We start from the raw sequence: 14764 nt of genomic DNA, 5'->3' as shown, positions 1-14764 counted from the left end.
ATCACAAAGGATGCTGACATACATCACAGAGGATGCTGACATTCATCACAGAGGATGCTGACATTCATCACAGAGGATGCTATCATACATCACAGAGGATGTCATCGTATGAAAACATTGTTACAATTGTAAGCAGAAGTGCTTCTCTAGAGCCGAAACTTCTATTACTAGTGCCTCTTTGAGAGATGACAAGTTTCAGTTCAATTTTCCCCAATTGATTGACTCTTAAGAAGAGCATTATACCCACTCTACTTGATAATAATACTCAAACTGTGTCCTTGTTTTAATATGGTTCAACCCATCGACTTAATATATATATATATATATATATATACTTATAAGAAAATAAAAACTATTTGACATTGACCATTTACTTTTCAATGGAAGGGATTTTGTACATTTATAGTACACATAAATATATATTTGTGTAGTAAATAAATAAATAAATACACATGTATTGTGTAATCACAGAATATATATATTACAAAAATGAAAAATGTGTTCATCTAATCAGTGACTTAAAATATTAGTTGCTCTCAGTTTAAAATTGATTTCAATTCTTAGAAATCCACAGTCAAATATAATTTATACATACAAATGATATGAATGTTTTTTCTTGCATAGTTTAGCATCACAATTATACGACATTCTAAGTTTACTTTGTGAAAAAATACTTTACAACAAGAACTTTGAACTTGTTCACAAAAATGGCTACTACATGTGAGACTTCTCAATTTGATAAATTCTCAAAGCATTTTCTAAGTGAAATTACTGTCGATTACAGGGAATAAATCTATGGCACATGTCATTAATTTTGTTTACAGAGACATCTTTCCACCACATCAACAGTGCACTCTAATAGTAGTGACTCCAAGTCCTCTGCATTGTGACCTTCCATTTGGGACTGACAAAGTTCCAACATCCTCAAGCCTTTCATATTTTGCTCCATTGTTACAAGAGAACTGTACTTAATTAATGAACAGCATGCTATATTCAATGTCTGTAACTTTTTCAAACCTGAGAGAAGATTCTGAAGAACTGTGGGTGAGAGGGATGCACAACCTTTGAAATTTAATTGTTTTAGAGAGGTCATGTGACGGGTCATGTGATGAGCAGCTAATTCAAAGTTCTGATTTGTGTTCTTTATGCCAGTATTCTCCAATTCCAGTCTCTCCAAGTTTGTCATCTGTTGAGCTACTTTTGAAAGACCTTCCACAGACACTCTGTAACAGCCATTTAGTATCAGTACTTTTAACTGGTTTGTTCGACACAGAAAAGAAAGTTCTGTGTCATCAAATCTCACAGTTCCCGAAACATTTAGTTCAGAAAGTTGATGTAAATCTTCACTGAAATTCTTCATTAAACCTGGCTGGACTGCACAGTTCTCTAATGTTAGTCTGACAAGTGTTGCTGGAAATAGCTTTGGGTTTAAGTTGGCTACATTACAGTTCTTTAAGTGGATTTCTTCCAGATTTGGACATCTGTCTTTTAAATCAGTCAGCATTGCATCAGACAAAGAATGTGTCCCAGACTTAGGTTTCCCTGTAAAACAATAAAATCTGAAAATTAGTAATGAACTTTTTAACAAAAACAAATACTTGTATACTGAAAATATTCACAAATAAGACAAACAATATGAATTTTTATTCAAGTCAAACTTGGGTAGATCGGTAGAAAATAAACTATACTCTCAAACTTTAATTCTGATCACAATTTCTATTTAAGTTGCAGGTATGTTAATACTGTTAACATGAGAGGCCAATTTTTAAAAATTTCAATGCAAGTTTTAAATGTAAAAGAAGCCAAGACTTCAAGACCATAAACTGAGACTAGAGATTGTTTTTATGAAAAACAAATGCCTCCCCAGCTACCCACATTAGAAGTGCTCCAAATGAAACCTCCTCCTCTTAATGTACTGCATGATATGGAGGAGAAAGCATGAGCAGGAACATAGACATTATGAACTTCCATAAGCCACATAGGAGAAGTGTTCAAACTATTTTACACCCTCCACCCCTCAGATTCACTATAACTTTAAGGAAAATGATAGGATCCTCCTGTCCCTACAATATGCACATTTGCAAATGGCAATGAAGTATTGAACAAAATTTCAAGTCTATCGAGTAAGTCATTTAGGAGGAGAGGCGTTCACAACCTATTCTAACATCCTCCATCCCTCTTAGATCCACCACAACTTTTACGAGAATAATTGGATCCTCCCGTCCCACAAATATGCACATCTACAAATCGCAATGAAGCATTGTAACCCCTCTTAGCTCCATTGTAACTTTTAGGAAAATAATTGGATCCTCCTGTCCTGACAATATGAACATCTACAAATGACAATTAGTTTCAAACCGATCAAATAAGCCATATAGAAGAAGTGATTACAAACTATTTTACATCCTCTTAGATCCACTATAACTTATACGAAAATAATTGGATCCTCTTGTCCCTAATGTCACATCTACAATTGGCAATGAAGCATTGTACAAAGTCTCAAGTCTATCCATTAAACCATATAGGAGGAGAAGTGTTCACAAACTATTCTACATCCTCCACCCCTATTAGATCCACTATAACTTTTACGAAAATAAATGGATCCATGTTGTCTGACAATTTAAATGGTAAATGAAAGAACTCAAAATCTTATTTCTGTCATTGCACTTTATTTTCAAATACAATGTAGAGGCATGCTTGAATTCTTAAATTCCTTTTAAAAAGCAACCAATTGAAAAATGCTAGTAAAATCTCAAATTTGCTAGTAGTGAAAAAAGTTAATTTCAATCCATGCATCAATTTTGCAGGCTTACTGGTTTATATCAGCCCTACTGGTCATTTGATTTTTCTCTGAGTTTCATACACTGGTACGCCTTCAGAAAGTTTACTTGAATGCTAGTCTTTGGCTTTAGAATAAAAACAAGAAGCCCATGGGCCACATCACTCACCTGAGTCACCTTGGCTAATATCTAAAGATTTTTCATATATATTCGCATGTAAAACTTTGATCCCTATTCTGGCCCCAACCTACTCCCGGGAATCATGATTTTTATAAAGTTGAATCTGCACTATGTCAGGAAGCTTTCATGTAAACATAAACTTTTCTGGCCCAGTGATTTTTCAGAAGATTTTTAATGATTTTCCCTATATATTTGTATGTAAAACTTTGATCCCTTATTGTTGCCTCAACTTACCCTCAGGGGCCATGAGTTTAACAAATTTGAATCTGCACTATGTAAGGAAGCTTTCATGTAAATATCCGCTTTTCTGGCTTAGAGGTTCTTGCGAAGAAGATTTTTAAAGATTTTCCCTATATATTTGTATGTAAAACTTTGATCCCCTATTGTGGCCCCATCCTACTCCCGGGAGACATGATTTAAACCAACTTGAATCTGCACTATGTCAGGAAGCTTTCATGTAAATCTCAGTTTTTCTGGCTTAGTGGTTCTTGAGAAGAGGATTTTAAAAGATTTTTCCTATATATTTGTATGTAAAACTTGATCCCCTATCGTGGCCCCATCCTACCCCCAGGGGCCATGATTTCATCAAACTTGAATCTGCAATTTGTCAGAAAGCTTTCTTGTAAACTTCAGCTCTTCTGGCCCAGTGGTTCTTGAGAAGATTTTTAAATAACCTCACCCTATTTTTGCATTTTTGTGATTATCTCCCCTTTGAAGGGGGCATGGCTCTCCATTTGAACGGACTTGAAAGCCCTTCACCCAAGGATGCTTTTGGCTAAGTTTGGTTACAATTGGCCCAGTGGTTCTGGAGAAGAAGTCGAAAATATAAAAAGTTTACAGACAGATGACAGACAACAGGCAATCAGAAAAGTTCCATTGAGCTTTCAGCACAGGTGAGCTAAAAACCAGATCATATAACCTTCAGAATATCGGTTTTAATTTACCAGTGTCCATGAAACCTTTGACCCTCATGGAGAGAAGACATTCTGACAGGTGACTGCGGATGACTTTCCACATCTTTTTCAGATCCAAACGATACTCCAGGAGATCTACATGTCTCCACAGAGAGTTGTCCCGAACAATTCTTCTCCATTGCCTGCAAACCCTAAATAACCAAGTGAAAATTTTAAAATTGATACATTTACAATTACATACCAACACTGCAGATTTAACTTGTATCCTTATTGTACATGAGAATAAACATAGTCAGATAGTGATACCAAACTATAGTTCACTGTTCAGTGTACTACGGGACAATCTCTGGTTTTATTTGGAGATAATTCCTTTTCCTTAGCCTTTACCAGGTTGGGAACACTTCCCCTAGAGAGAGATATCGTCATGAAAACACGATTTTCCCTCTCTAGCGAGAATAAATACATCCTGTACAACCGAGAAAAACACCCTTGGAGTACATCAAGACACCAAAACACCTGTTCATAGTAATGTTTACTTTCTCGCTAAAGAGGAATAATCACGTTTTAGTGAGAAGATCTCAAAGTAGGGGAAGTGCTCCCAACCTGTTTACGATTTTGAAATAAATGTAAATATTGCGAACAAATATGGATAAACGCTAGATTTTCCAGAGTATGCTTTTAATCCTTTTATAAATAATTTACAGAAGAAACCGGATCCAGTGCACATCTGTTATTATCATCACATTTTAGCTAAGGAGCGATATAAATATTGGCTTTGCATCATTCAATGAATTTCCAGAGCTACATGTACAATAAGCATGCAGCAGCATCCAATCTCCCAAGTGTAGATACAGCCATCTGCCAAAAGTTTATAGACAAAATGGCGGATCTAAATTCCAACTTCACGGCAGTGGCTTGTTTTTTCTTTTGTAAATTCTATATATAGATAACGGGGATTCCGTATGCATACCATATATAAGTACAGGGTCTTGTGTCGTCATATGTTGGTATTTATCTGATGATCGTCTGATACAAGCTTCTGAATGTAGCTATGGGAAAGTCTAAGAATTTATCGCCAGCTGTGAAACAAATTGTCGTAGACAGTTACAGACAAACGGGAAATTATTCTGAAACTGCTAGGGTATTGAAAATGGACCGGAAAACTGTGTATGCTGTTGTAAAACGGTGTGAAATTCGAGGAAGTGCGGGAAATGCTAAAAAATCGGGACGCCCCAGAAAAATGGATGTTAGAGACGAGCGCCAACTATTGCGGCTTGTAAAATTTAACCGTACCACTCCATTAAAAGACATAACAGGACAATTTAATCAAGGTAGGCAAGTTCCCGTGTCTGAAAGATCAATTCATCGTTATTTGTCAAAAAATAAGTACCATCAATGTGTATGCAGGAAGAAAATTAGGATTTGGGAACAAAATAGGAAAAACCGTGTGGCATGGGCGAGAGGTAAACGACGGTGGACTGTTGACTATAACTGGTCAAAAGTGATCTTCTCTGATGAATGTAAAGTTGTTTTGGGACAAAACAATCGAGTTTATATTTGGAGAAAGGCAGGAGAAGAATGGTTACCAGCGTGCATCAGCCCCGGCACACCACCGAAACCTGCTATGAGTTTAATGTTGTGGGGATGCATTACCTGGAACGGAGTTGGCACACTAACGGTGGTTAATGGCAACATTAATGCAAATAAATATATTGATATCCTTGAAGAACAATTGTGGCCGGTTGTAGTGAAAAAATTTCCTACTAACGATTACATATTTCAAGATGACAATGCCCCGGTTCACCGTGCCCGAATTGTACAAGAATATAAACAAATAAACAGAATTCCAGGTATGTTTTGGACAGCACAGTAACCTGATGCAAATATAATTGAAAACATTTGGTTTTTGTTGAAAAATAAACTTAAACGCAGACTTTCTAATATAAACAATGTCACTGACTTGGAGAGAAATATAAATGACATCTGGATTAACATACCCGTTACTTACATACGGAACCTCTATCGATCCCTACCTTCCAGAATGTTGAAAATGATCAGATCAAAGGGATATATAACAAAATACTGAGGTAAGATTTATTCTCTTTCTAATTTCATAGCCATTGAAAATCCGTATTACGTTGACGTTTAGACATTGACGTCCGCCATTTGTCTATAAACTTTTGGCAGTTGGCTGTATGTCAAACATTATTCATTACCTGCCAATAAGGCATAATTCCTTAACAGGTAAATATCCAAACACTTTTAGCAGGAGGTTCTCGGGCAAATCGCATAGGTTACTTTCGCAAGTTTTGGGTACAGGTCCCATTTTGAGCACCAGCTAAAAACTGGTTAAAGAAAAGGTGCGTTTAGTTTTAGATATTTCGTGTACAAAGAAAGGGTGTTGTATTTATGACAAAATTTATGTCCTTATAGTAAACGTGACCCATAGAATGTGTAAGGTTTAGATACAAGATACTAAATCAGTGGGGACACGTCCAGGGTTACTGACGGCTTTTGGTTTGTTTGTTTTTTTCTTTGGGGGGGGGGGGGGTTCCACTATCTGATATTCTTTTATAGATCAATGTCCTTATGATTAACTTATGACTACCCAAGATAGTTTATTTTTTAAAAATTGCCTATACAGTGAAATATCTGACAGTGTGTAATTCATGAGAACTATGGAGCGCCAAATTAAAATATAAACTCGAATAATTCATTTGATGCACGCAACAATTACTTGAATTCTAGATTCAAATATTTAATGATACCTTCAATTTCGACCTATTGCGAGCATAACGATTATATATCTCTCTTTAAAGGAATATCTTTGCGAGCAATAATTCCATCGTATTGATGCGCTCATCAATTCATGCATGAGAGACACAGGGACTAAGCCCGTTTTGAGCCCTAACTCCGCTGTGATAACATTTATGGTATCACAGAGTTTGGTCCCAAAATGGGGTAATAGTCCCTGGGGTGAGTGCAGTAACTGATTATATGCGCACATTAATTAAATCATTGTGCGCAACAATTGGAGAGAGAGAGAGAGAGAGAGAGAGAGAGAGAGAGAGAGAGAGAGAGAGAGAGAGAGAGAGAGCAAATAAATTATTATGATGACTCTTTATCCCTTTGGCAAGTCCAAATTGACAGAGCGGAGTTAGTGATTTGAAAGACAATGATTGTAGGTTTCACAGTGATTACGAAGGAAAGAGACAGACACAGTTTAATAAGTGTTTCTGTAGCGTATTCACCAAGGAGGCCACTGACGATATACCTGATATAGAAGATAGATCAATGGAGAGCAACGTACAGGATACAGACACCACAGAAGAATTTATTCTAAAGAAACTTCAGAACCTCAAAATAGGCAAATCATGTGGACCGGGTGGACATCACCCGAGAGTACTAAAAGAAGTGACTCCATGCATCACACCACCGCTACGGATAATATACAGAAGTGCCTGGACACTGGACGTCTACCAGCTCAGTGGAAGCAAGGTCAGGTTACGCCAATATTTAAAAAAGGAGACAGGAGTATACCGGCAACTATAGGCCCGTCAGTCTAACGTCAGTACTATGCAAAGTGATGAAATCGTTGGTAAGAGAGGCAGTGATGAAACACATGACAAGTAATGATCTGTTTTGTGATGAACAACATGGTTTTATTCCTGGCCGATCTTGTATGACTCAGCTGTTGGTCTGTTTAGATGATTGGATGGAGGCTCTCGACAGAGGAGACCCACTTGACGCTGTGTACTTAGATTTCCAGAAGGCGTTTGACACCGTGCCACACAAAAGACTCGCATAAGATCCAGAGGTATGGGAGTGATGGTAAAATACTTACATGGATAACCGATTTTCTGAAAGGTCGAACACAAAGAGTATCAATCAGTGACCATACGTCGAGTTGGTCAAGTGTGACAAGTGGAATACCACAGGGAAGCTTGCTGGGACCAGTACTATTTGTCGTCTTCATAAACGACTTGCCTGATGTTGTGAGAAGTGTAACTCGTATCTTTGCTGATGAAACTAAGGTATATGGCAGAGCATCTACAGTTGAAGACAAAGAAAGGTTACAATTAGATATGGAGAGTCTCGCAGACTGGTCGAAAGATTGGCGCTCTTGAAATTCAATACCAGCGAGTGTGGCGTAATGCATCTCGGTCATGATAACCCTCAGTACAGTTAACACATGCGGGGCAGTAATGGACAAAACAGAGAATTGGAAACAAATGAAATGGAAAAAGACTTACGCGTTCAGATTAACAACAAACTTACCTTTCACCAGCATGTGAACTCTTTTGTTGGAAAAGCAAACCGTATCCTGGGGCTTAATCAAGCGATCGTTCATTTGCAAAGACATGGTTGTGATAAAGAAACTTTTCACAACTATGGTGAAACCAATACTTGAGTATGGTAATGCTACACGGATCCAGCAGTACACAGGCAACATTTATAAGATCGAGAGAGTTCAAAGACGAGCAACAAGGTTATGCACAGAATTAAAAAGATCTACCATACGAGGAAAGGCTCAGAAGATCAGGACTGTCATTCCTGCACTATAGAAGACAAAGAGGGGACATGATCCAGACATACAAGAAACTAACAGGAGGGACCGAGTAGACCAAAAACTACTGCCTCTAGTCAACAGAACACGAGGACATAGCAAAAATCTGACAAAGAGATACTGTCGCTTGAATATCAGAAAGTACTCGTTTGGCTTGAGGGTAGTGAATGAGTGGAACGGATTGTCAGATTTGGTAGTGTGTGCCACAGACACCAACGATTTTAAAAGTAAACTAGACAGGTTCTGGAACGGCTTGCAATACTCCATAAGACCCATGCATGCAACAGTTACTAAGTAACTATAGTAGAACAGAGCGGGAGTTACTAGTACATACGTAGCCTTTATCCTATAGAGGAGGTATGATTGTCTAGATTGTACGATTGTTTGTATTGGGTGTAATTTCTGCAAATAAACCCATTCCCCATGCCTCATAAAAGGCAAAAACGAAACATTTATTCATAACTATTAATATTATTCAGGTTTTTATCCTTTGTTAGACACGATATGACAATAAGCTAGAAAAACCAGTAGATTTTGTACACACTCTCTCTCTCTCTCTCTCTCTCTCTCTCTCTCTCCAGACATATGCATACATGCAATTGTGATTTAGCTTGTTTATGTCAATTGAAAGGCCTGTACCATAGTTTACAAGAAATATAACACGTTGAGACACCACATAATTATTACTATTAAAATATCAGTACATGATTTATCTAACCCGACAACACTCCTACCCGGACAGTGGTTCATCTTTGTATTCATGTAAGATGTCACTTCTGAAACTCTATAGCTTCACAACAGTTGCTATTTTTCCAAGTGTACGGTAAGAGTTTGAATTTACTGTTGATTTAAATAAAAATTGTGAATGATAGGTATTGAGAGTACTTAATGATTTAGATCATCCTCAAACGGATAAACAACCATAAAGAGCCCAAATCACCACCTTGTGTGTTTATAAATACGTCGAGATGATTACATATGTTTACATACCACTGAATACCTCATACTTGGAAATTCTTTTGCTACCCCGGGTAAAAAGATAATCTAGTGCACACAAAAAGTGTTCAGAATGAGTACTCATAGTAGAGTGTAAGCAACTGAAAAAAAATTCTTGTACAAGAGTTAAAAAATAATTTCTTAAGTACTACATCATGTACATGTAAGTTTAGGATTCCAGCAGCAATTTTGATAAGTTTGGGATGTTTTTCTACTAATAGATGTTTAACGTGGTGTATATTTATAGTGTTAAACTGTTTTATTTCTTGTTAAGGCGTCGTAATCTATATTTATAACAGCCATTATGAAGTGCGTATTAGTCATTCGAGTCTGTTATACATTACAGTGTATATAGCCTTCTCATGTAAACATTCAAAATAGTTTTTTTAAGTGTTAACATGTCTAAAGTCTATACTTTTAGTACAAGAATTTATCTCAAGTTTTCTCCGAGAGCTTCAGTGCAACTTGATATAAATGAAGGCCTTCATCATTGCATGCATCATGCAGGTACATGTATCAAATTAGTGGAGAGAAATGATTTTTCTTGTACACATTTTATTTTAGAATATTGCCTTGAGCTGCTCACAAAGATTAATTATTAGACGGGGTTTAATATGATAAAGTCCGTTTATCCGTCTGTTCATCCATCCATTCAGAGTTTTCTGTTTCTATTTTCATTTCTCTGTCACAGAGCTCTGAAACTTGCTCTAGATTATGTTGTAATTTTTTTAATACGAAAGAGTAATGAGGTTCCATGACCTACATGTTACATAACTGAAGAAAGTACATGCACCTATGGGGAATACGTGGAACACCCCCCCCCCCCCCCCCCCCAATCTGTGAGAGACGTTGAACTCACTATGAAAGAACAACAAAACAAGAGATAGGGATACCGTACTTTGTAAAATATCATCTTGAATCTCCGCATTGTAGTGCACTAACCTATTTAGATCCAAACAAGGTCGGAGTGAAGTCAGAGTGGAAGGGATTTGTAACGTTCGTGGCGGCAGAACTGTAAACTGGGAGAAATGGGAAAAATACCCCCACCCCACCCCATATCTCTCTCGATCGATCGATCGAGTTGCATAGAGCATCGCTCCATGCTTTCCAAAATTGTTTTCTATGCCTATATGTGTCTGATGTTCTGTATAGGGGCATAACTCTGTTTTGGAGCAGTAAAATTCTGTTTAACTGAAGGTAGTTGCATGCTAAAGATCATCAGTGGTAAACTATTAAATCTATATCTTTATTCTTTATTCTAAATCTTTATTCATTTACCAAACCAGTGTTAACAGAATTGATCTCAAGTTTAGAGGTTTCTTTTCTTTCTTTTTTTTTGCAGAGTTTAGTAGTTATTCAAGATGTCTTGTAATTCAGTCCAACCGTTTGAGACCAAGACACACATGTATTGTCAGACCTTATTATCGAATTGTTGATAGAATTAATTACTTGATAACGGTCAAAGCACGCTTAATTACCAGTACTGACACGCCGAATGCAAAGTTCATAGAAATGTCAAATGGAGTTGTATTTATTTACGGTTTCAAAATAAGCATCTCTAAAATATTTATGAGACTGTGGTTATTGTTTTAGTACACTAAACATAATGGAGATTTTTAAAGGGCCCATTGGTTGGTTTGAACATATGTTATTGCATATATAATATACAAAAGGTTTGAACACAACTTCTTACAACATACGAGGTTCTCACCTTAGATTAATTGATAACAGTTGTCATAAAACATATGTATAGATAAAATAAATACATGTACATTTAGCATAAAGTGAATTACTATCATGAGAATCTGCCTGATTAGGCCCATTAGAACATCTTTCAGTATTTATCAGTTTGAATTAAGTGTGTGTGGTATGTGCGTTTATATAGATATGAAACGGGGTGTTCTGAAGTTTTGAACCAATCGGTTACGATTGGTTTTAAACATGGAGTGTGTTTATTCACCAAACAACACCATTAAAACAGAATATGTGTTTAGCTGAAAGATGAAGATAAAGAACAGTGATCAATCCCATAACTCCTACAATCAATACAAAATAGAGAGTTGGGCAAACACAAGCCCCATGACATTTCAGAGGCGGGAAGAACGTCCCCTCAGTGTCGACCGTTCACACCCGCCGTGAGCCCTATATCTTGATCAGGTAAAGGAAGTTATTCGTAGTAAAAATCAGTGTGCCAAGAACGGCTTAACAATATGGTATGAAACACGTCAGACAGCATTTGACCCAATGATAGGCTGTATTGGCAAACTAGATCGTGATAACGACCATAGAATATAATATATATACTCTCTGTTGATCTGTTTAAAAGTTACACATTTTAACGGGTGTTTAAAAATCAAAAGTGATGAAAGTGTTTATCATGTGTTGCAATTTGACTAAATGGGGCAGTCCTTCGGATGAGACCACAAAACCTAAGGTCCGGTGTCACAGCAGGTGTGGCACGACAAAGAACCCTCCCTGCCCAAAGGCCGTAAGCGCCGAGCATAGGCCTAAATTTTGCAGCCCTTCACCGGCAATGGTGATGTCTTCATATGAGTGAAAGATTCTCGGGTTGGACGTTAAAGGGGAATTAACTGTAAAAGTCATGGCAACCATTTTTTTCCCCTTCAAAATCTTTCAATAGCATAGGAATATATATTAATGTTATATAATAATTAAAAACATTTACTATGTACAAAAACAAGAGAAACCTATAATAAAACTACGTTAGATAACCGCTTTTAGTGTAACGATTGATTGATTGATTGAATATTGTTTTACGTCCCTCTCGAGAATATTTCTCTCATATGGAGACGTCACCACTGCCGGTGAAGGGCTGCAAAATTTAGGCCTATGCTCGGCGCTTATGGCCATTGAACAGGAAGGGATCTTTATCGTGCCACACCTGCTGTGACACGGGACCTCGATTTTTGCGGTCTCATCCGAAGGACCGCCCCATTTAGTCGCCTCTTACGACAAGCAAGGGATACTGAAGCCCTATTCTAATCAGGATCCCCACGGGATTAGTGTAAAGAGATATCTAAGGAAATATTATTGTCTTGGAAGACAATAATCATCTAATCACCATAATCACATATTCATGTGCCTGCTTTGAGGTTGGAAAGTGTTTGAAATCATTAAATACTGGTGTTACATTTTTATTACTGAAATATATGATACAGAGCAGTTTCCATTGAATTCAATTTTTGGCGACAAAATGACAGATAATGTCCCTTTAAACAATATACAATCAATCAAGTTTCTACTATTACAATTATTTGAACATATAAGTAGTTGATTTTATTTGTGTATACAATTCAAAAAACTGTCCATATGACTCGCCCTCTTAAATAAACCATACTTATAGTGCATATTAGTCACGGGGCCATTTCAGTGAACGTTGTAACGTAGGAACATTGATGTACATGTGACTGCGCTAACTTGTTTAAAACTTAATCCATTAACAGCCTTTAACGACCGTGTGGTGTTTTTTTTTTACTCCATGCTTCACTAAACATCAAACTGATGTGCAGCGTCCCTAACACCATAAACAATTCGGGTTCTTCCTAACTGTGTGTTTACATCCTGATGGCATTGAACTTGGTATAGCCAGGTTAGTGTATCATCTCATTTTTTGGCATTTACAGTCTTAAGATTACAAACGATAAATATACATAATCATCATAAAATGCTAGTTAACTGCTTACTAATGAGTGCATATGACTGCACATTTACAGGATCTGTGTGTCTATAATTAACTGTTAATATAACATTCCTCCGACAGAATCATGGTAGATGTATGTATGCAGTCATTAAAAGCAAAGGTGCTGCAATAGGATTGTACAAGTCTTACTAAAAAAAAAAAACGACTTTCATTTCAGTATGTGAGATGTATATTTTTAAAAGCATGAAATAGAAATCGGAAAAACTTAGTACAGGTTAAACGATTGGTAAAACACGTATTTATTTAGCACAAAATTTTCCTATATAACCATGATTATATTTGAAATTTGGTCAAAAACTATACACTGACAGCAATTGAACTTCATTGAAATCATAAAATAAAAACCAAAATCCGTGTATAATGTTTGACATGTGTATATAATTAATTTAATTGCTGTGTGGTCAAATGATAGAGATTAAGTATTTTAATTAAGTTAAAAGTTTTTTATTCATTTATTTGATTTTGGGTATCCTATATGTCTTTCAGATGATATATAAATAAATAATCGAGGAAAATTGCTATTAGCTTAAAAACGAGAAAGTTATCATCGGAGGGAGAGGGTTAATATTATACATGTATTGGCTGTGCCTGCTGCCTAGTCTTTGTGAATAAAATATTGATTACATTGATGAAACTTGAATAAAGTATAAATAATTATATGCTTTTATAAAAACGTTGATTGTTAGTGTTAGAAAAAAAATGTGCTAAAACACAGTCTAATCTGTCTAGATATGGAAATAACCATCCAGAAGAAAAAGTTAAAATGTGGTTTTTTTTACACGTCATTCAAAATGTTGTATACAATTCGCGTTACATCAACTCTTAACTTTAATGATCGTTTACCTGTAACAGGTGCAGTAGCATTATCAGTTCCAAATCAGCTGAAAAAATAGAATATACTTGTCCTGTAATGTACGTATATAATTTAGACGTAATTTATTTATTTAGACTTGTATCTGTTGCGGGGGGGGGGGGGGGGGGGGGGGTCCCTATCTGATGCACAAAACAGAACTGTACAAAATTATTTTTCAATCTTTTCATGACGAATATGGACGTTTTTCTGGAAAATCTGAAATATTTTTATGTATGCTACAACTTCCTTGTACATCAGGCAGACGTCAGTCACTAAAAACGACAAATTATCAATTATTACTTATGTATTTATGGCATGCGCTATCACAAATTGTTATACTGGGAGAAGGCTAACTAATTTTTTGAACTTGGGCCTAATTCTTTTGATGTTTTAAAGTCAATAAAATATGTTCATGTCATTTATTCGTTTGAGTATATTTGTAAAGAAAATCGACATTTTGATCGGGAGTTTGTTTTCAAAATATAGGCCTTCTTATATCTATATATGATATATATTTATTATCTCCATTAAGCAAGGGTGGACTTTATGTCCTACAGCACCGTCACTCGTTGCTTTTTGCTGTTGGTACATGTTCATGCTGTAAACCCATAATTTACTTACTGCATTACTCTACTTTTTGAAAGATATATATGGTGTGTGGTTTTTCTTGTTCTTTTTTTTTTTTTTTTTTAATCATTATTATTATTAATTTTCGTTTTTCCCCTCTGGAAAGTTATCATCAAATATTTTACA

General features: G+C 36.2%; 1 protein-coding gene across 1 annotated transcript; it reads right to left on the bottom strand.

Moving 5' to 3' along the window:
* Positions 1–269: 269 nt before the first annotated feature.
* LOC125671984 (F-box/LRR-repeat protein 12-like) lies at positions 270–6242 on the bottom strand. Its single transcript, XM_048908028.2, has 3 exons — positions 6091–6242; positions 3905–4065; positions 270–1542 (listed from the first exon to the last, which is right to left on the bottom strand). The coding sequence occupies exons 1-3, from the start codon at positions 6198–6200 to the stop codon at positions 809–811; spliced, it is 1005 nt and encodes a 334-aa protein (XP_048763985.2). The 5' UTR covers positions 6201–6242; the 3' UTR covers positions 270–808.
* Positions 6243–14764: the final 8522 nt, after the last annotated feature.

Source organism: Ostrea edulis, chromosome 4 (genome assembly GCF_947568905.1).
Source record: "Ostrea edulis chromosome 4, xbOstEdul1.1, whole genome shotgun sequence".
NCBI lineage: Eukaryota > Metazoa > Mollusca > Bivalvia > Ostreida > Ostreidae > Ostrea > Ostrea edulis.
Note: the sequence above shows the minus strand (reverse complement) of the source record. Positions and strands in the feature narration are given on the sequence as shown.

Bases quoted from the DNA above. Each gene is read 5' to 3' on its own strand.
- LOC125671984 (XM_048908028.2), bottom strand. From the start codon at position 6,200: ATGGGACCTGTACCCAAAACTTGCGAAAGTAACCTATGCGATTTGCCC. The intron at 4,066-6,090 runs GTAATGAATAAT...TTGGTTATTTAG, and splicing joins GAATTATGCCTTATTGGCAG to GGTTTGCAGGCAATGGAGAA. The intron at 1,543-3,904 runs GTAAATTAAAAC...ATTGTTTTACAG, and splicing joins CAAAGGTTTCATGGACACTG to GGAAACCTAAGTCTGGGACA.